This window comes from Lineus longissimus, chromosome 10, assembly GCF_910592395.1.
Source record: "Lineus longissimus chromosome 10, tnLinLong1.2, whole genome shotgun sequence".
NCBI lineage: Eukaryota > Metazoa > Nemertea > Pilidiophora > Heteronemertea > Lineidae > Lineus > Lineus longissimus.
In genome coordinates this window covers 16,208,945-16,230,752 of record NC_088317.1, presented here as the reverse complement: position 1 = coordinate 16,230,752, position 21,808 = coordinate 16,208,945, and the positions used below count along the sequence as shown (strand labels likewise).

At 42.5% G+C, this 21,808-nt stretch overlaps 2 protein-coding genes across 4 annotated transcripts in view; one reads left to right on the top strand and one right to left on the bottom strand.

Annotated features, from left to right (window-relative positions):
- Positions 1-21,808, top strand: part of LOC135494431 (UDP-glucose:glycoprotein glucosyltransferase 1-like) — a 34,589-nt gene that overhangs the window by 353 nt on the left and 12,428 nt on the right. For 2 of the 3 annotated variants that reach the window (XM_064782382.1, XM_064782380.1), the window contains exons 2-24: positions 718-845; positions 1,244-1,329; positions 1,859-1,989; positions 6,257-6,363; positions 6,613-6,787; positions 7,131-7,227; positions 7,679-7,693; positions 9,049-9,225; positions 9,494-9,654; positions 11,061-11,216; positions 12,028-12,114; positions 12,861-13,066; positions 13,172-13,439; positions 13,774-13,938; positions 14,878-15,004; positions 15,278-15,376; positions 17,657-17,751; positions 18,213-18,425; positions 19,081-19,212; positions 19,638-19,768; positions 20,197-20,478; positions 20,878-21,064; positions 21,490-21,648. In XM_064782382.1, coding sequence (XP_064638452.1) covers positions 718-845; positions 1,244-1,329; positions 1,859-1,989; positions 6,257-6,363; positions 6,613-6,787; positions 7,131-7,227; positions 7,679-7,693; positions 9,049-9,225; positions 9,494-9,654; positions 11,061-11,216; positions 12,028-12,114; positions 12,861-13,066; positions 13,172-13,439; positions 13,774-13,938; positions 14,878-15,004; positions 15,278-15,376; positions 17,657-17,751; positions 18,213-18,425; positions 19,081-19,212; positions 19,638-19,768; positions 20,197-20,478; positions 20,878-21,064; positions 21,490-21,648 — 3,384 coding nt within the window. The remainder of the gene's footprint in view (positions 1-717; positions 846-1,243; positions 1,330-1,858; positions 1,990-6,256; positions 6,364-6,612; positions 6,788-7,130; positions 7,228-7,678; positions 7,694-9,048; positions 9,226-9,493; positions 9,655-11,060; positions 11,217-12,027; positions 12,115-12,860; positions 13,067-13,171; positions 13,440-13,773; positions 13,939-14,877; positions 15,005-15,277; positions 15,377-17,656; positions 17,752-18,212; positions 18,426-19,080; positions 19,213-19,637; positions 19,769-20,196; positions 20,479-20,877; positions 21,065-21,489; positions 21,649-21,808) is intronic. The other variant, XM_064782381.1, reaches the window with a different exon arrangement.
- Positions 2,452-4,781, bottom strand: LOC135494432 (uncharacterized). The gene has a single exon (XM_064782384.1). It carries the CDS (start codon positions 4,527-4,529, stop codon positions 2,763-2,765), a length of 1,767 nt encoding a protein of 588 aa, XP_064638454.1. The 5' UTR covers positions 4,530-4,781; the 3' UTR covers positions 2,452-2,762.

Sequence of the window (21,808 nt, the reverse complement as noted above, 5' to 3'; positions counted from 1 at the left end):
TGGGCCACCTGGGCCCTGTAGATAGATACATAGATAAGATTTGATCATATCATAATGACAGTCATTGTCATTGACAACATCTTGCCCCATTTATTAATACGGTTAAAGTGAACCTCCGATCTGAATTGACACAAAAAGGCACTTATATCGTCAATCGATGACCTTTTTGGGCTTTGTTAGAGTATTGTCAACCCATTACCATCTAACATCACCCTCTAGCTTGCCCTTTGCTTTAGGTGGATTCTGTACTCGCTACAACTGCCATATGTGTCTGTGGAGTGTGCTGAGTTCCTAGTTGATGTGCCCTTTGGTTGCCTCAGGCCGGTGGCCACAGTCCAGGACCAGGTCTTGCAATGAGTTGCACTTGCATACCATGACTCACAATGACATCCGCAGCAATGACTCTTTACCAATTACTGTACATTTCATAGAGTTTCCACCTGAGGGTGAGCTTGTGGGTGTATTTATCATGGTCAAATCCAGGCATTGATGAAATTTACAGTCATCATCATTGGCAGTTCTTTGCTTGTGATGATTGTGAGTCAATGGAATGGCGGTAATTTTCTTTGCCTTGCCGCCCTGGTCCCTGGTGTTATTGAGGCAGCCAGGAAGCCTGTCATGCCTGTCAGTGTCAGTGAGAACGATTTCGTCTTTTGTGGTGAATCCTGGCCCTGACTCTGTCACATTTTGTGTATTCTTTCTCCAATATCATTTCAGATGGGGAATGTAGTCTACATCGCACTTGTGGTCTTCGTGACCCTGTCTCTGGTTCAAGCAAAAACCAAGTACGTCACCGTCTCCCTCGATGCCAAGTGGATGTCGGCCCCTTTGGTACTCGAAGCAAGGTATGTATTTGACTGTAATAAAAGTCGTAGGTGAGGATCACAGACTTGTACTGGTGGTGCGGCCTGGTTTTTTTTATGGACATTTTCTGTTCTAGGAAATGGCTTTTGCATGCAGTCCCTTTAAATAATCTTAGATAATCACTGATCACCTCAGGCTCAGCCTCTTCTTGAAAAATTGCTTTTGTAATCCATGCTACAGGTTTCAATTTGGACCACCCCTCTTAAATTTATCCCAGATTATCAGTATCCCTTCTTAGAATTCCAACCAGACAGCGTTAAATATGAGTTATTGGTCATTGTTCCAACTTTCAGTCATGGAGAACGCTGCTGTAGTTTAAAAGTGCACTGTTTTTAGTCCACTAGATTTCTGTTTATGGCAACAATTGATTTTTTTTCAGTGAATTCTTTGCCAAGGAGAGCAGTGAACAGTTCTGGAAGTTTGTCGATGCTGTGTCCAAACACTCACAAACTGAGGTCTACGGAGGTATGTGGCGGCACTTTGTCTGGAAATAAATCCTGGGGTCCAAATTCACAGAGAAAAGAGGCCATCAGCGTCCTCTTTCATAGAGTGGGAACTTTTTCTTCAATAATTTCATTTTGAAATGCGCCCTTTTTTGAGTCGAGAGCAAGTTTGCTCATTATTGGCTCTTTATATGATATATTTTGGTGAGTTGTGCTGCAGGAGGAAACCGGCAACGCGGAGGAAACCTTCGCTGTTGAAGAGAGTCGCCTTTTCTATCGCATGAGTATACCGGGACAGACCCAAAATCGAACCTGGGACCTCAGAGACTGGCAGCGATATTACCACTGAACCACTCAGACAGCCCGTGCCCTTTTTCTCACAACCTTTTTTTAGTTTTGGAATTTACATTTAACTACCGGTAACACCAGTAATGGTGATGGTTGTACTTCAAAAAAAGGAAATTGGAGATTAATCTTGTGTTTTTGCTCTTTATTTTACACTTTATACATGATTATTATAATGTCACTCAACATCACTTTCTTCTTTCTAGAACACGATGAAGAACACTATAACTTCATCAAAAAAGTTGCGAGTGAGTTCCTGTCACCATTCAAGTTGAAGCTATTCCTCTTCTCTCTGTCATTGAGGGCGCACTCCCCAGCCATTTCGATGTACCACCAGGTAGGTTCACAATAGAGACGATGCATAACGGGTGTTAAAGGGTGAGATCGTGACAAAAAATTCTCAAACCTGGGTCAACCAACATTTTAAGTTACTCCCATTTTATCAAATGCAAAACATTATATTATGATATTCGCACACATTTCCCAAGGTTTCAACACAAAAGTCTGATTCCCACCACAGACCTCTACCGTTTGGGCTTTGCGCATTTGAGCATTGGTCCCACGAGCGCCCAACTTTGGCAGAACCCTGCTGAGAACACTGAGTTCTATTCCTAATTTAGGAAGCAAAAAGTATCCTCGTGGCATAATCTACATGTATCGGAACTAGAAGTATTTTTTGAATACCGGTAATTAAGAGAGTGGTGGGCGGTCCTTGGATAAACTTTCCATTAGCAAGTCTTCGAAAATCATTGTGATGTATGAATGGTCTATTTTATCTTCATAAACATGTACATGTAGTTATCATGTATCATGCCCGTGGCCATCCCATTATAACTTCATCTTTCTACCACCACACCACCATGCTCCGCTAAACTTTGTCAATAACTGTCCTTGATAGAGAGGTGTCCTGATTAGAGAGGTCAAATTGAATGGAAACAACCAATTTGGGACCAAAACAAGTGTCTTTAATAGAGAGGTTGTCCTTGATAGAGAGGTGTCCGCTTAGGGAGGTTCTACTGTATATGTCAAATATGCCTGTTACATGTCATGGACATGCAACGGCAAAGTCATTTTGGTAACTTACTGATAATGGTACATGTATGATAATTCTTAAATTTGAAGAACTGCAAATGTTTGGTCCCATGACATGATAATGGTGCTGCCTCTCACTGAGATTCTGTATTCGTTAGTTAGTGATTTTCCAAAGGTAACTTGTGTGTATTTATGATCCCAGCGTGACCTGTGATAGTTCTGGATAAATCTGTTCATGTAGTTGTGGTTTACGTCTTGTTCAGCAAGGAAGAGATCATCCAATACTGATGCTGAAATACCCATTTGATTCTTCCAAAAAACCAAATTATCAATAGTTGATATCTGAATCAACTTGTTGCCGTGCACTTCATATTTCCATACCTCCCTTTTTCCTGGAAGCATGATCAAAATATACCTCCACCCACATGTTATCTGACCAGGCTTCATGTTTGACAAGCCGGGCGATTCTATCACCTGTTCACGTTCAACACTGCCATCATCATTGACAACCGTTATCATTGCCCGTCCCTGTTGCTTGCCACTGAGGATGACATACTGGCTTCGACAGTTCACCCCAAGGGACACTGGCTCGGCTATATCAAGATTATGGGTGACAATATTCTTGCCGGTGTTGGGATCGAATACTTTGACACTGCAGCTTGAGGTGCCAGTGCTGCCGTCAGATAGAACAGCAAGTTGACCATTTCTCGTTGATGTCATATCGTGCACAGGGCCAACGTTGCCTGTCAGACTCAGTTTCAACGATTTGGGGAATTCGTAAATGTCGATTGCATCTGAGGGTTTTCCTTTCAGTGTTGGATGAGCAACAGCAAACTTATCCCCAAGGTTTGCTAGGCAAGGGATGAACTTGTCTTTGGAGTCTGTCTCCAATGTGTGTTTTGCTATCAGTTGAAGTGCGGACTGGTATCCACTGAGAACTTCTTCTAGGCTTCCAAGGGTTGATGGTTCTTCAGGAATAAATCTGGTTGTTGTCTCGTGTAGCTTGTAGATGCGATCATGGAACTTTTCCCCATCTGCCACATTGCATGTTGTAGCAATCGAGCCCAAGTCACAGTGCAAGGACATTAGTTTATCAAGGTACGAAGTCTGGCCCTGTTTTGTCTCGGAAAGAAGTTTGCTGGCTCGTTCAAGTGACGAGTTCAATTTCTCGATTCTTCTTCCCACTACCTGCACTCCTTCATCAAGGTCAGCGGCTACTTCATTTAGGGCTCCAAACTTCTTGACGACTTCCGCTTTCAACTCCTCTTTCTTTTTTATCAATGTCTCTTTACACTTCTCAGTGTGGTCCTCAATTTCTTTTATCAGGATATCCTGCTTGTGGGGTGTTGCTGCTGATCTCAAAGCAATCAACTCATCCCTGAGTACTTTCATTTGCTTCAATTCCTCCTCTTGTTTGCATGAGATGACTTTGACCTCCTCAACCTTGGCCTGAATGAGGTCCCTCAAATGCCGTACCTCATGGTCACCGTGTTCAAGTTGTACACATATCTTACATGCTGGTTCTTTACATGTGCAGCAGTAGCTTGTCAAGGGTGATCCGTGTTTGGCACAAATCTCTTCATTAGGCCTCACAGAGTACTTTGTGTTCAATGGTACCACGACGTGAGCTTTCTTGGCTTTTTTCCTTGCATGTGCCTCAGTGCATGCCTCACAAATGTACAGGTGGTCACAATCAGGGCAGTGGTTTGCTGCTTGAACCTCCTGCCCTCTGTGATGAGAAATCTGACAGTTCACTTCGAAAACACCGCGACCAAAATCTGTTTTCGGGCGCTCACCACCAACTGCTCCACACTCCTGAAAATCGTCAGGCTTTGGGTCAGCCATTCTTACGTCATTGGGCTCCACATCTCCTGAAAAGTCAGTCAGTTGATCCCCATCGCAACTGGTAAGGAAGCATTCAGTGTGACAAGTCGGGCAGGATAAGGCGTCTCCACGCTGGCGCTGTCGTTCAAAATGACTTGATAGGCAAGAGGTGCAGAAATGGTGCGTACGTGTCCCAACAATCTTCAGCTGATCTCGTAATTCGAAGCAGATGGTGCAAGTTTTATTCTAGTCTGTCATTGGTGCTGCAATCTCCTGCCTGAAATAAGAATCAGTCAATCATTACAACAAAGAATAAACTATTCTGGATTATCACGAAAAAATGGCACTTCTCGCAAAACAAGCCTATTGTGGAACCTCCCTTAGCGAACACCTCTCTATTGAAGACAACCTCTCTACTAAGGACACTATAGTTTTTGTCCCAAATTGGTTGTTTCCATTCATTTTGACCTCTCTAATCAGGACACCTCTCTATTAAGGACAGCACTTGTCAGTCCCGAGGGTGTCATTATTAGAGAGGTTCTACTGTGTTTCACTGGTACACCTATCTTAGTATGACACTTTGCTCTTTGCTAAGTGTTTTCCATTTCTTCTTAACGTCCTGTGAGTCGGGCGCCTTGCTACACAAGTGTGAAATGTTTGTTGGATACTAGCAGTAGATGTAATTGTTGTTGGCAACCACTGTTCAGTGAATGAATACCGAGAAAAGATTATCTGGAAACTAGGTTTGAACAGTGAATGAAAACCTAGAATAGATCACCTGGAAACTAGGTCAAGTTACATGTTTTCATAAAAAGTGTATTGATCATAAATTGTGCCATGTCATCTTAATGTGAAACAAGACCACCGTTGATTTTTTAAGCCTTTTAGCAGTTGAATTGTCAATGTTTGACCGCGACGCATCAATGCTTTCTACTTCTCTTTAACTATTTCGATGTATACATTTATTGTGACCTCCCTGTTTTTAGTTACCGTGTTATACTTAAATTAGTTTCAGTTGAACTGAAAATAATCTAGCTTTAACTCAAAATAATATCAGTTCAACTTGAAATAATTTCAGTTCAACTAATGAAGGGCAATCGTGACCGCATCAGATCACCATACATTTATTGTGACCTCCCTGTTTTTAATTAACGTGTTATACTTAAATTAGTTTCAGTTGAACTGAAAATAATCTAGGTTTAACTCAAAATGATATCAGTTCAACTTGAAATAATTTCAGTTCAACTAATGAAGGGCAATCGTGACCGCATCAGATCACCATACATTTATTGTGACCTCCCTGTTTTTAGTTACCGTGTTATACTTAAATTAGTTTCAGTTGAACTGAAAATAATCTAGGTTTAACTCAAAATAATATCAGTTCAACTTGAAATAATTTCAGTTCAACTAATGAAGGGCAATCGTGACCGCATCAGATCACCATACATTTATTGTGACCTCCCTGTTTTTAGTTACCGTGTTATACTTAAATTAGTTTCAGTTGAACTGAAAATAATCTAGGTTTAACTCAAAATAATATCAGTTCAACTTGAAATAATTTCAGTTCTACTAATGAAGGGCAATCGTGACCGCATCAAATCGTCATACTGACGGTTGACAGTGATCTCTCCTGAAAAAATGAGTATTGGTGGTCATCCTGTCAATGGTTTGTCCCAGTCACATGACAGCAGACATGAAGCCACAATTGTTTTGATAATGTTGTCCTCATGCTGACCTTTCGATTGCAGGTTGCTGGCAACGTGGATCACCCAGACTGCGAAACGTTTGTAGAGGTGAACGGAAAGTTCACATGCGACGTGGCCGAGGTGGACGCTTTGTTGAAAGAAAATAATGAGTAGGTGCTATTGGTGTACTGCCTTGGTAACAAGCAGTATATGAGAGGCAGTATTGATCTGGCCTACACATGCAGGTCTAATGACAGCTGCAGGCGTTCAGACTCAGGTTATCAGCAAGGTATTGGGGTGTCATTGTTAAAACTTTATTGAGCTAGCTTTGATAGATTATTTCCCTTGGGTTGGGGTGGAAACGTGGTCGTTGAAAGTGTCAATTTGAACGGCACTGTGTCATTACCTTCCACTTCCAGGCTCAAGACTGTGGTTTTCAAGTCGGATCACCACTACCCCGGTGTAGTCAATGAGGACAGTGTCGTCATCCTGTACGGCGCACTTGGCACAACAAGCTTTACGGCATTCCACGAAGAATTGAAGAAACTCGCCAGCACTGGGAAAATCGATTATATCTTGAGACATTATGTTAAGGTGAGTGATTGAAAAACATGTCACGAGGAAGGAAACAATGGGATTCACGTCCGACGTCGTAACTGTGGGTGAGGTGCGTCATGAATGCAGGATCGGCCAACGCGCAGCCCATATGGAATGCGACAAAACTGTACCGGAACCAGAATTGTCATGGGTCTGCACAAATTTTTTCAGATTCAATCGACATGATGGATAATAATGCATTTTGTTTACACTTTACATACAGTGTATACGTAACCATTACACTCACTACGTTGTGTGAGTTACAAACGGTGTACCCCTTTGAGAAACTCATCTTCTTATTACTCAATATCATCAATTCCACCTTTTTGGTCTATTCCAGGACATAGGCGATGAGAAGGTTCGACTCTCTGGGTACGGGGTGGAACTTGCCATCAAGAGTCAGGAATATAAGGCCAAGGATGATACTAAAGTCGAAGGTAAGGCCACAGATGGCTAAAATTATTCTCCTAACCCAAAAATACAAAGAAAGCCTGGCGTCTGCATGGAGTTTTTGACTGAAGAAGCATTCACACACTGTCAGTGGATGTTTCCACGGCTGACAACCAAGTTTTGTCACCGCAGTGATTTGACCTGGATTGCCAATTTTGGCGCGAGTTCTCCCTGTCTGATGTCGTCGAATTAGCACCCAACCTGGGGCCCACCTCTGTGTTAAATGCTACATTGATCTTTCCTCCATTACAAGTCCTGGGATCGTCTCTTGTATGTCGCCTACATCTTGATCAAATGTCAGTCTTGGTTTCAGGTGTTTGCCTCCGCACCCCTGCGGCTGAGGTTGAAAATGTTGCTTGGTCTAGAAACCAAGAGAAAATGTCGTGCAATCTGTGTTGCTTTTTGTGTAATGTTTTCTTGTGCATTGTGATCTTGTAGTGAAGCCAACTCCTGGTGAGTCTGTGGTGTTCGGGCTTTGTTATGGTGATGGGTTGTTTTGTAGCGCTTGAACTTAATCCGCTCAGAATCGGACGATTTCCACTGGACATTGCCAAAATAGTCTCAGATGTGTCATCTGGATGATTTCTGTCTACATCTTCTAAAAAGTGTTTATTTTGATAGCAGAAATGGTGCCTCAGATCTTTCTTTGAATTTTTTTGTAACCAGACCAAAAATAAGCCTTTGTTTATACTTGTAGCTACATTTCTATTTTCTTGTAAAAACTAAAAGTGTCACCCTTTATTCAAGAAACGTTGACCGATCGGGAGTAAATATTTTATCTTTGGCTAAACCTGGTACAGCTTCATCTGGACCAATGACAACCTGCTGCTGTTGATTTTAAATTGCAATTTGGGAGGTGACTTGGGTATGGTTGTGTGTGGTGTAATAAATCAGACCATTCTTTTAGTTTGATTTTCCATGATTGATATTCTGGTGCAGGGTATTTTTAGTCATGATTTAAAAAAAATGATTATTGGTTTTGGTCCTATATATTGGTTTGAGATCTTCAGAATTTGCCAGTATTTGTCAAAATATTGCTGCTCAAACCATCTGGCGATGATTTTGGTTTTTCTTGCAGCTCAACCAAAGACAATAGTAGGCTAAGGCTAGCTTCCTGACAGTTTTGACTCGTTATTAGAACAGAGGTAGCGACATGGCCCGTTGATAGCGGGTCAAATCTCAGAATTTTTAAAATAGCAACGAAAATCTTTAATACCATGAATGTACTTTCATTCTTTTGCATGTAATGGACAAATTCGGATCCATAGATTCCAAAAATATGAAATGAATATTGAAATTGAAATTGATATTCTGGTGCAGGGTATTTTTAATTATGAATTAAAAAAAAAGTTTTTTTGTTTTTGTCCTATATATTGGTTTCGGCTAGAGATCTTCAGAATTTGCCAGTATTTGTCAAAATATTGCTGCTCAAACCATAAATAGCAACAAAAATCTTTAATACCATGAATGTACTTTCATTCTTTTGCATGTAATGGACAGATTGGAATCCATAGATTCAGAAAATATGAAATAAAGTTAAAGCAATGTTGACAATCCTTCGTTTGATATTGATAGGCGGCGACTATTGACGACAAGGAATATTCTAAGTAGAAACAAAAATAGTGTTTTCCGACTGTACTGAAAATTAGGGTAAACCTGACCTGACGTCATCCGGCCCACAATAAAGTATATACTTGGAATTTACTTGTGAAAATGACCTCAGGTGACAACATGAGTTGAAAGATGCACTGTGAGATAAAAAGCGCGGCCCAACCCAGACTATAGATTTATTTGTCGATTGTTTTCAGATGATAAGGGCAAGGCCCATGACGCCAATGAGGACAAAGACGATGACGTCCAGGGCTTCCTTTTCAGTCGCCTCAAGGAGATGTATCCCGAACTCAAGGAAAACCTCAGCGAATTCCGCAAGTTTCTGGTTGAAAGTAGCAACGAGATGGCTCCGTTGAAGGTGTGGCAGTTGCAGGGTATGTAACTGTAATAAGGAGTTGAGGAGTGATTTCTCGTATCAGCTCGGCTGGCTGAAAAATAAAATGCTTTCGTTTACACTCAGGACAGCTTCAGAAAATTTGCTCCCTGACATTGTTATCAGATTCTAATTTCAAAAAATGTTCTACTCTGAAATGATGGTTGGTTGAGCAAATCATGGTATCAACCAGTGAAGTTGAGCATTTTAAAATGTGTCAATTACCCCCCAAATGGCCCAAGCATATTTTAGTATTTTTAAATTTTCAGATTTGAGTTTCCAAGCAGCACAACGGGTTGTGTCCGCAGCTCCTAAAGAATCGTTACGAGTTCTACGGGACATCAGTCAGAATTTCCCGACGCAGACGCGATTTCTGGTTAAGACGACGGTCAAGGAGGAGATGAGGACTGAGATTCAACAGAACCAGAGGGTGAGTCTGAGGGATCTTGAGGCAGACGTCTCTGAGATCGTAACGACCCGGTAACGAGCTGGAGAAGTCTTGGGGTACGATGGCCTTCAGAGGGGCATAGCTGATCGGTTCTTCACTCAGGCTGAAACCTCAGTCAGACCTAGAATTAGGCCTGACAGATGATTCTGACCCCATGGCTGATCAGGGCTTGGCCAGTTCTCCACTGGTCTTCAAGGCCTGTTGGCTCCTGGTTAAACCTCAGTCAGACCCAGAATTAGGCCTAACAGATGTTACTGACCCAGTGGTTGATCAGAACTTGGCCAGTTCTCCACTGGACTTCAAGGCCTGTAGGCTCCAGATGAAACCTCAGTCAGACCTAGAATTAGGCCTGACAGAGATGATTCTGACCCCGTGGTTGATCAGAACTGGGCCAGTTCTCCACTGGACTTCAAGGTCTGTAGGCTCCAGATGAAACCTCAGTCACACCTAGAATTAGGCCTGACAGAGATGATTCTGACCCAGTGGCTGATCAGAACTTGGCCAGTTCTCCACTGGACTTCAAGGCCTGTAGGCTCCAGATGAAACCTCAGTCAGACCTAGAATTAGGTCTGACAGAGATGATTCTGACCCAGTGGTCGATCAGAACTTGGCCAGTTCTCCACTGGACTTCAAGGCCTGTAGGCTCCAGATGAAACACCAGTCAGACCTAGAATTAGGCCTGACAGATGATTCTGACCCCATGGCTGATCAGAACTTGGCCAGTTCTCCACTGGACTTTAAGGCCTGTAGGCTCTAGATGAAACCTCAGTCAGACTTAGAATTAGGCCTGACAGATGATTCTGACCCAGTGTTTGATCAAAACTTGCCCAGTTCTCCACGTGAATTCAAGGCCTGTAGGCTCCAGATGAAACCTCAGTCACACCTAGAATTAGGCCTGACAGAGATGATTCTGACCCAGTGGTTGATCAGAACTTGGCCAGTTCTCCACTGGACTTCAAGGCCTGTAGGCTCCAGATGAAACCTCAGTCAGACCTAGAATAAGGCCTGACAGAGACGATACTGACCCAGTGGTTGATTAGAACTTGGCCAGTTCTCCACTGGACTTCAAGGCCTGTAGGCTCCAGATGAAACCTCAGTCACACCTAGAATTAGGCCTGACAGAGATGATTCTGACCCCATGGCTGATCAGAACTTGGCCAGTTCTCCACTGGACTTCAAGGCCTGTAGGCTCCTGGTTAAACCTCAGTCAGACCTAGAATTAGGCCTAACAGATGATACTGACCCAATGGTTGATCAGAACTTGGCCAGTTCTCCACTGGACTTCAAGGCCTGTAGGCTCCTGGTTAAACCTCAGTCAGACCTAGAATAGGTGCTGACTCTATTCAGTTTGTCTGTCTTACTGACAATTTGTTTTCGTTCTATTTCAGATTTTGGAGTCCGTATATCAAGTTGGAACGGGTGAATCCACGTTATTCATCAACGGGTTACAGATTGACTTCGATATCTACGACCCATTCACTCTCCTTGATACCCTGAAGTCCGAGGCCAGGCTACTCGAGGGTTTCCATGCTATTGATATCAAGGTGAGTAGCTTGACTTGTAACGGGTTACAGATTGACTTCGAAGGAACTTTCAAGGAACTAAAATTCCTGGCTCTTCACAACACGTACATTAACGTTTGAAATAGTTGAGGGTCTGTCGGATGAGACTAAAAGCCGTGGTCCCTTGTACCTGAGTGTCTATGCCAGGGCAAGTAAAAGATCCCACATAGGTGGACAATAGCCTATAGTGGACTCCATACCTCCGGCAAAAATCTAATAGGGTTACAACGCCGGTAATGATGATGATGATATCTACAACCCATTCACTCTCCCTGACACCCCGAAGTCCGAGGCCAGGTTACTTGAGGGATATCAAGGTGGGTTGCCTCTACCAGTTAGCATTTTAATTTTTTAGAAGGGAAGAAAACACTTCTTAGACTGAGGTCTGTATTTTTTAGACTAACAAATAGTTATAGTTGTACATATGTGTATGGCACCTTTCGTGGTATATCACGGTCAAGGTGCTGTAGTATACCACACTCAAGGTGACTATAGTCCAATTCACGAGAAAAAGGCACTCCAATTTTAGATTATTTCACACAGAGAGCGTGGAAGTTGAACAAAATGTAGTATTTCATCGGAAAGTTCAAAGTCTAAGGTATCAAAAAGTACACACTTTTGCCAGACCCGGATATCACATCACCACGAGGGACCGAGCCATTTTTCCAGCCATTTTTGGAACTTTTTTCGCTCCACAAAGTTTTTCAGTTTTGTAGATGGAGTTCGCCTTTCTTAAAACGTCATAAAAAGCAACCTATTTTCAATTTTGGCCTACATTTTTTCTGTCTTGCAGGGTGATCACCTTCAGACGATGCTTTCACTTGAGATGAAGGATTCGGATGTACAATACGCTTTGGACATTAGGGACCAAAGTGTTCAGGTATCGTTGAAATTCATCAACCTTTTCTCGCCTCAGTTTTACATTTTTCTTCCGAGAAGGAAAAAGCCTATAGCATTCCGCGAAGATGACGTCACTGCAGCTGCTGCCCTCTATTTCCCCATCGCTGAATTACAGGCAATGTCGGACAAACATGCGATTTCGTAATGGATTCAGGCTTTCTAACTAGGGCAGTTAGATTCAATCTGGCACATGTCCGAGTGTTGGAAATACTACATAATTGTTCTGAATATTTCTCTCTCTGACTCTTTGGTATCATTCATGCTAAAAACAATGCAGGGTCAAAGATAATTGACTTTGAAATAAGCTCAAATGCGTAGAAATAAGTGTCGATGTCCGACTGTCACGTGACTAAAACGTCATCAATATCTTATTCAAATGACCTTGTGAGCTATAAATAGTAACTTCGCGGGATGCTATTGCTTGCAGTTACATGTACAACCTGTGGGCTGTGTTTGTCTTATTATATGTTTCTGGTTCTCTTTGCACACCAAAATACAAATCTCTGGTCCCAAACTTTTGTTGAGACATTGCAGATCAGTTTTAAATACACGTGTCATTTCATTTTATCAAAAGCAAGGGCACAAATCTGAGCTATGAAGTCTTAAAGGGACAATATACGCAGCAGCTAGGCAGGCAAGATAAAGTTACACAAAGTCACCAATAGGGGTCTCTCACATCTCACAGATTCATGCTTGTACAAGGATCTATTTCAAAATTTTTTGCAGTATTTAAACAATCTTCAAAAGGACAAAAAGTACAACAGCTGGCCTTCATCGGTCCAGGAGTTCCTGAGACCAACCTTCCCAGGGATGTTACGCCACATCGCCAAGAATATCTTCCACCTCGTCTTCATGGTCGACCCAGCACAGAAACCAAGTCGTGAACTACTCAAAATGGCGGAGGCGTTCTACGTCCACAGTGCACCAATCAGGTAAATATATTCATAACGTTTGTTTTAAGCAGTTTGCTAGTTCTTTTTTTAACCTTTGCTCATCACAAAACTATTTCTCATAACGATCATTTTTTGTCTTTTCAGGATAGGCGTGGTAGTCCTCTCAACCGACAAAGATGACATCGACGGCCGAGAAGATGCCAGCGTGGCACTGTACCGCGCATTCACCTACTACAGAAAGAAGGACTCTGCGTACAAGGGGGTGTCATTCATCACCGACGTCTACGAGAGAGCGGGCAGTGGAGAGATTACCCCAGAGGTCGTTGTGGCCGAGATGCTGAGCGAAGGCTTAACTGATCCCGAGATTAAGTCCATTCTTGGCCCGAAGTCAAAATATGATAAAGGGAGACTGGTAGGCTTCATTGTTACTGTAAACAGCCTCAGGGCTAGTACTAATTTTACAAACTTTCAATATACAGTAGAACCTCTCTATTAAGGACACCCTCAGGACTGAAAAGTGCTGTCCTTAATAGAGAGGTGTCCTGATTAGAGAGGTCAAATTGAATGGAAACACCCAATTTGGGACCAAAACTAGTGTCCTTAGTAGAGAGAGTGTCCTTAGTAGAGAGGTGTCCGCTAAGGGAGGTTCTACTGTATTTGTTTCTTGATATCTTTTTTTCTTTGCGTTGACAGTTTTTTTAAATACAAAGGGCCGCAGAGCTATTAAACGTTTTTTTTTTCCGCAGGAAGCTGTTGACTTCTATAAGCGTACTGGCCTTGGGAGCCTCCCTCAAGTCCTCATGAATGGTGTGCCCTTAAAGAAGGAGGAACTCACTGGCGATTCATTCGAAGAGGCAGTAGTCGGCAGCATCATGAAGGCTACCCCCGACATCCAGAAGGCGGTCTATAATGTAAGTTTGACACACTTTTTTTGCCGTGTGAACTGAGTTACAGATGACCAGTCCAAAGGAAATTTGGAGGTTTGTGTCAGTGCGGCACACCAGATCAGACACCAGAGCATGTGCTCCAGAATTGCCCACTTTGGGATACTGAGAGACTGGCCACATGGCCAAACAGTCCATCAATGGAGACCGAACTCTGGGGATCAAGGGAGGAACAAGAGACGACAGCCAGGTTTATTAGAGACATTGGCCTGGTTCTTACAGTGCGATCCTCTTGCGATGCTCCAGAACTGCCCACTCTGGGGCCCAGAGAGACTGGCCACATGGCCATACGGAGCATCAATGGAGACTAAGCTCTTGGGATCAAGGGAGGAACAAGAGATGACAGCCAGGTCTATTAGAGATATAGGCCTGGTTCTTACAGTGCGATGCTCTTGCGATGCTCCAGAACTGCCCACTCTGGGACACAGAGAGACTGGCCACATGGCCATACGGAGCATCAATGGAGACCGAACTCTGGGGATCAAGGGAGGAACAAGAGATGGTAGCCAGGTTTATTTATAGAGACATTGGCCTGGTTTTTACAGTGCGATCCTCTTGCAATGCTCCAGAACTGCCCACTCTTGGACCCAGAGAGACTGGCCACATGGCCATACGGAGCATCAATGGAGACTAAGCTCTGGGGATCAAGGGAGGAACAAGAGATGACAGCCAGGTTTATTAGAGATATAAGCTTGGATCTGTAGCATAGCCATGAAAAGGAATGGAATGCTAAGAAGAAGATGGGGAAGGATTACCTCTCCATATTTTTGTGGATTTTGCACAAAAAAATCAATTTGCAAAGAAAGGAAATTTCTTTTGGAAAAGGGATAGAAATAACACTATCCGCCATTATCAGAATTGTGAAAATTTCGTTTTGTTAGAAGATTTCGCAAATCTAATTTCCAGGGTAAAATCTATGATGGCAAGGACATCCTGGAATGGTTGATGTCGCAGAAGTCTGTCATGCCGAGGTTGAATAATCGCGTTTTCAACCTGGATGATGCCGAGTACTTAGACTTCACGAAGAATGCTAGTAAGTTTCATCCTTTAATCCCCGAAGTGAGTATGAATCTGTCGGTGGCAGCCATTTTCTGTCTCATCACACTGTGTGATTGCCAGGTATAATGTACTGTATTTTTCCAAGATGGCCGCTAATACTGTCAGAGAGAAAACGCTTGAATATATCATCTGCTTTGGAGATTGCCTTGTTCCCAGGAGTGAAAGTATTTTAAGCATATTCGGGTTTACAAAAGACAAATTTATATAGATTGATTTTGTGAAAAAACCCTTTTTTTCCCATCTGCAGATCCCGCATTGCTTGACCGCGGCACCGCCTTCAAGAAAAAGAGTCCAGCCGAGATGACAGGGGTGCTGGCTGGTGCCCTCAGATATATCACCAGGAGAGGTAATTATAAACGACAAGTCCAATTGGCATTTCCGATGTATTTTCTCTCAAGATTTAAGACATTATTTTTTGCGATTTTCAAAAATTCTGAAAAAAAAAAAAAAAAAAAAAAATTTTCTAATTAAAAAAATTCACAAATTTTTGTTTTTGGCGGATTTTGTAATTTCTTTCCAATTTTTGAATGAAAATAAAAAAAATTTTGCGATTCTTTTTTTTTAAAATTGCAAAATATGTGAAAATAAAACATAAATTGAGCATCTAACAGTATTAATTTTGTTATAGTGTGTTACAACTGCACATTCTAATCTATCCTAGATAAAAACATTTTGAGGGGGAGGGGGGCATTTTCCTTGCATATTGTAGTTGACCACCTTTAATGAAAAAGAAGATAGTCAATAGAAATGTCTTTCCTGTAATATACCAAATGTACGATAGCAAATTGTACTTTATACAATCCTTATTACAGTACAAGGTTCTCCTTCTTACTTACAAGTGTCTTTACCAACTTGCTCCCCAATACCTTTCAGAACTTCTCACCGTTCATACCATTTCTCGAACTCTGCGCTCTTCATCAGCCGTTCTTCTGTCTATCCCAAAGGCAAATGTCATGTCAGTCGGTGGTAGAGCATTTTCAATTGGAGCCCCTCAGTTGTGGAACAAACTTCCTTCAACTGTTAGGAACTGCAGCTCTCTGTTATCTTTCAAGGGACAACTCAAACCTTTGCTTTTTAAAGAGGCCTATCAAGCGCCTTGAGCGGCCAGTTAATGGTTGGATACTGCGCTATATAAGACTCGTATTATTATCATTATTATTATGCTTTCCTTTCATGACGCCCTTTTTCCCATGCAGATATTGACGAAGGTAATTTTGGTGGATTTGTTTGTAAAACTATTCCTAGCTTTCACCTCAGAGTCTGTTACATTACAATACAATAAGGAGTTAATTTTCCGAGGACCCCTCCCAAAATAGAGAAATCGATAATATGTATAACTTTTCTTGGAAAAACAAGTGAAAATGCGAATCTTGAAATGACCTTTTCACTGGAGAACTCTTTGTACCCTTTGGACGATATTGGAACTGCCATATGCAATGTGATTGATATTGTATTCGAACCTGCTGGAACTGAGCATTTTTTTACCAATACAATTAAAATAACATCTGCCAAGTCAGTAGGCTGTTTCAAGTTATGCTGGGGTGGGGGGTGGGGCTGGTGGTCAGCAGGCATACATACAGAGTTCAGGTGCAGATCCAAGGGTGATCCTGACCCCTGACCCCTCCTGGCCCCCTGCTCTGGCATCGAATTATTTTGTCGTTGGTGTGTCGTCAAGATTGGCTTGAAATCGCATCTCAGAGTCTCGAGATTTCAAACTAACAATCAATAGCATCGGGTTTTGGTACAATGTAGCATCACTCCCAAGTCAAAACTGCTATTATCAGTCCAAAATTTGTATTTCAAAGCAATTTTGATAGTTTTATCCCCTTCAATGTTTTCCCTGCATGCAGTCTTCTGACCTTTTCATGCCTGTTGCTTTAGGATTTAGATATTTTCTCAGTAGTAGTTGTTGCTACGGATACAGACACCATCCGGCTACAGTTGTGGCGATTTTTAAACTTTTTCCCTGTGTCACTATTTTTTTAGGCCGACTTATTTTAAGAGGGACGAGAGGAGTTTGTTAAAGATTTGAAATTTGTAATTGAATTTGAAAATTTTCAACAGCGTAAATATGTGCGAAATATAAAAATGTCAACATTGCCGTTGTGTGGATAGATATACAAAAACTATATATACCAAGTTTCAGCTAATTTGTATGCATAATAGCTCCACTAGGGCATTGTGTATAACTGCATTTCTATTCTCCTGGACCAGTAATTACCAACGGCGTACCCCTTTATGCAAGTATCAATTCGTGTCTTGTACCCCCCCTCCTCAAGGGTACGACACCTTATCACCCTATAACGACATCTTAAGACTCATGCATCACCCTTTTTTCACCAATGCTACTTTTTCTTCCGTCAAGACATCACCATCAACAATATATCAGTTATCACCATCATATAAAGTAACCGGACTAATTTTACTGGGTAAGGCTGTATGTTCGACAAGACATCGACACATTAGCATCCTTATTCTTTCCAGCTTCGCCAAATTTTTACTAAAGGAAAAATAAATACTACTCAAGCATCGGCAAAGATTAGTGGTGATAGCTTAACTACCCTTGAGGAGGGGGGGTACAAGAAACGAATTGATACTTGCATTAACGTTGCGTTCTTCATTTCAGATGATGTCTATGTGAGGCAGATGACCTACTGGGTGGTTGGTGATCTCGGGACGAAATCTGGACGCAGGTTGCTATACGACGCCATCAGGCATTCTGTGAGTTGAAGAACGGTGACATTTTTAGAATCAGTTTTGTGATCTGTTTTATCATTTCGTTTTGACTCCTGTCAAAACTTCTTTCAACATTTTGGACTATTTTTAGGCCCCGGAGAAAACCTCCATCGTCAGACAGTGACGCCATCTTTATCATATGTGATCCGTCACAGCAAAAGCAGGCGCATGTCGCTCTGAGCTCGGCAGGTTGAGACGGACTGTTTGTTCATTTCTCTATTGTCTGCCTTTCGTGAAATATGAGCACATCAATTTCTTCCATTATCTCCTGGTGTCATTTAGGCTCATCTTCTGTGCGACATGTGCCTGGTTTTGCTGTGACGGGTCACATATAGACAGTGATCTACCTAATGATGGAATATTCGACTATATCAAAGTCAACAGGCGCTGTTGTTGAAAATGTTGTTCCTGTATAAAGTCATGAAAGCGACCATGTAACTTTTCAGAAATCTTCTAACGACGCTCGAATCGGTATTGTACACAACCCGACCACTTTCCCGAAAGGTGCCGAGAAGCCGCTAATAGCCACAGCTGTTCAGGTCGCCATTGACACCCTGCCCAACAATCTCGCTAAGATGTTCATCACAAAGTTGCTGAAGGAGGAGAATGTTGTAGCGTTGGTTGATGGGACAAGGAAAATAAGGGACTTAGAAGTCAATGTGAGTAGATAGCAAGTTGAAGTTTTAAGTCGAAGTACCCATGCAGAGACCATCCCGAAAAAAATTTGGGAAAAAAGTAGGCCACACTCATTTTGAGGGCACCATATAAAAGCTGCCATCACAAGGTATGGCTGGTTTGAGCATTCTCACTTTTAAGGCATCTTACGAAAGCTGCCATCACATGGTATGGCTGGTTGGAGCATTCTCAATTTGAAGGCATAACATAAAAGGTGCCATCACAAGGTATGGCTGGTTGGAGCATTCTCACTTTGAAGGCATAACATAAAAGCTGCCATCACAAGGTATGGCTGGTTGGAGCATTCTCAATTTGAAGGCATAACATAAAAGCTGCCATCACAAGGTATGGCTGGTTGGAGCATTCTCACTTGAAGGCATATCATAAAAGCAGCCATCACAAGGTATGGCTGGTTGGAGCATTCTCAATTTGAAGGTACCATATAAAAGCTGCCATCACAAGGTATGGCTGGTTGGAGCATTCTCACTTTGAAGGCATCTTATAAAAGCTGCCATCACAAGGTATGGTTGGTTGGAGCATTCTCAATTTGAAGGCACCATATAAAAGCTGCCATCACAAGGTATGGCTGGTTGGAGCAAGCATAGATTCCCAAATTTCTAACTGAGTTTTGCGTTTTAGGGTATGGATATTGATAAGTATGAAGAGTCGCTGAAGCAGTGGACTAACGACTTTCTGCACAGCCATCGTGGATTCTGCGAGAAAGCTCTGGAGATTCAGCCGGGGGAGCGAGTGGTAATAGCAAATGGAAGGGTGAGTGTCAAGTACATCGAGGCAATGGGCTTAAAACCGAGGTATCTGGTGTCTATGCCAGCCCAAGAAAAGACACCACCGAGTGAGAAACATGAGTAACTTGTGTGGACTCTACCTCAGGCCAAAGACGGAGTCACTAGGTCAATAAACTTGACTTGTGTCTGACCGAAGTGGCACACAAAGATTGCTCATCCTACCTTAGAGGAGGAATACTCCCTTGAGAATACGCCCTGTAAATTTCAGAGTGAACGCTGAAGATGAAGAAGAAGATCGTGAATTAAATCGGTATCGGTATGTAATAAAGAGTTAGGTGAATTTTGCGGTCGATAATGACTGCAAAGTCTTTAAGGACTGCTGTTTCCGAATTCGGAAATATTTGAATGTTGCTGCTCAGATGACAGGTCTTTCATATATTTTCTATTCAGATTATTGGTCCGTTCCGTGATGATGAAGAGTTCAGCCAGGAAGACTTTGGCGTGTTGGAGAAGCATGGCTCACAGCTCGTGGCGAGCTCGGTCAAGGATAAGGTCATAGAGATGAGTCTCAATGCTCACCAGTGAGTAATCTGTGTCTCTCTTGGTAACATGATGTCGAGGACATCGCTATTGCATGCAATGTCATTGTGTCCGATCTGCAGTAGTTTCCTCAAGGTCTCCACCTACACCTGCAGTAGTTGCGTCCCAGCTCGCGACTTCCAACCATCACACCCTGGTTCTTCCTTGTGTCTTTTTCCCCCAGTCAATTCTGGGCACCATTGCAGCAGTCTCTAGCAGTCTCTTTTGAAAATAGAACTGACTTCATAAACACTAAATACATGTCAGTATAGTGAAAAAGAGGTACACCCCCCCCCCCCTTAACCCAGAAACAACTGGGGAGTACACTGCATCCATACAATTCATATGAACAGATGTGATTTAAATCGAGTAAATTGAAAAAAATCTAGATATTTTCTAGAAATTTAATTTGTTTTAAATTTTTTTACAGTTCTAGTGACATAGTTATGAAGATCAGTTCTCTCCTGCTGTCCAACCCACACTCCGGCAGCTCAAGAAAAAATCTTAATGGTCTTAGAGGTCGTCACAGCGCCGTTGACCTCCCCGCACCCAACGAGGGCCCGTCATTCGATATAGTCGCCGTAGTTGACCCGGCGACACGCGAGGCTCAACGTATGGCGCCGATCATTCTGGTGTTACAGGAGGTCGTCAATGCCAATGTGAAGATTTACATGAACTGTAGAGAAAAACTATCGGAGATGCCATTAAAGAAGTAAGTCTTTTTGTTGAGTTGAGTTCAGTCGTAAGATATATGAAGAGTTCACGTGCAAAAGCTGCTAAACGCCGTTCTCATAAAAATTGAGGTAACTTTATCAAAATGAAGCTGACAGTGCTCCAAGTTGTAAGAAGTCACTTTTGATGCTTCAACTATTAGAGTCATAGCAGAAATGTTGTGTTCACTCAAAAAGAACTCAAGTAGATTCAGTGGTTTTTTCATCTGAGCTCTTCTTTGAATTTGCCCAGATGCGGGGCCACTGTAGATTACACTTTTGCCCCATGTGTGGGATATTTGACCTGCCCTGGCGTAGACGCTCAAGTACAAGGTACCACAGCTTTTAGCCCCTTCAAACAGACCCTTTATAAATCATTCCAACCTGTATCTATCTTCCAGTTTCTATCGATTTGTATTGGAACCCGAAGTGACCTTCAAACTGGAAAAAACCGTGACGGGCCCGATCGCGACATTCTCCAACCTGCCCCACAAACCGCTCCTCACCATGAACTTTAATCCTCCTCAGAGCTGGCTGGTCGAGTCGGTCCGGACGCCGTATGATTTGGACAACATATATCTCGAAGAGGTAAGCGATTTTTGCTAAAAACGCTCTGCTACCATGAAAATGGGTTTATACTCACTGCAGTCCTACTGTTCCTGCTCCTATCCTTTGGGCCGGCCCGTGTCGCTTGTCTCCTTGACTTCCTACCCTTGGTATAAAGTTTACTCCTCCAGAGCATATATGAGTTGTCTACTTGACTCCATTACACAAACTGAACTGACCAACTAGCAAAGTCCACCTGTTGGTCCTCTGTAAAACTACACTAGTCTCACCACCTGGACCCAGGTGGTACTACTAAAAATTAACTGAATATGTTCCAATAACACGTTCAACTCCTTACAAAATATTATGTACAGTGCTTAGTTTGTTCAGGAGTCTTGTTTCATTTCCCAATTCCCTCGGCCCAACGAAGAACCAATCATGATATCTATATGTTTGTTGTTTTTCAGATTGAGACCGGAGTCAATGCCCATTATGAGCTCGAGTATCTTCTCCTGGAGGGCCATTGCTACGACACAGCCACCGGCACACCACCTAGGGGCCTACAGTTTACCCTTGGGACGACCAAGAACCCGATTATGTTCGACACCATCGTCATGGCAAATTTGGTATGTACAGTGGAACCTCCCTTAGCGGACACCTCTCTATTAAGGACAACCTCTCTATTAAGGACACTAGTTTTGGTCCCAAATTGGTACTTTCCATTCAATTTGACCTCTCTAATCAGGACACCTCTCTATCAAGGACATCACTTGTCAGTCCCGATGG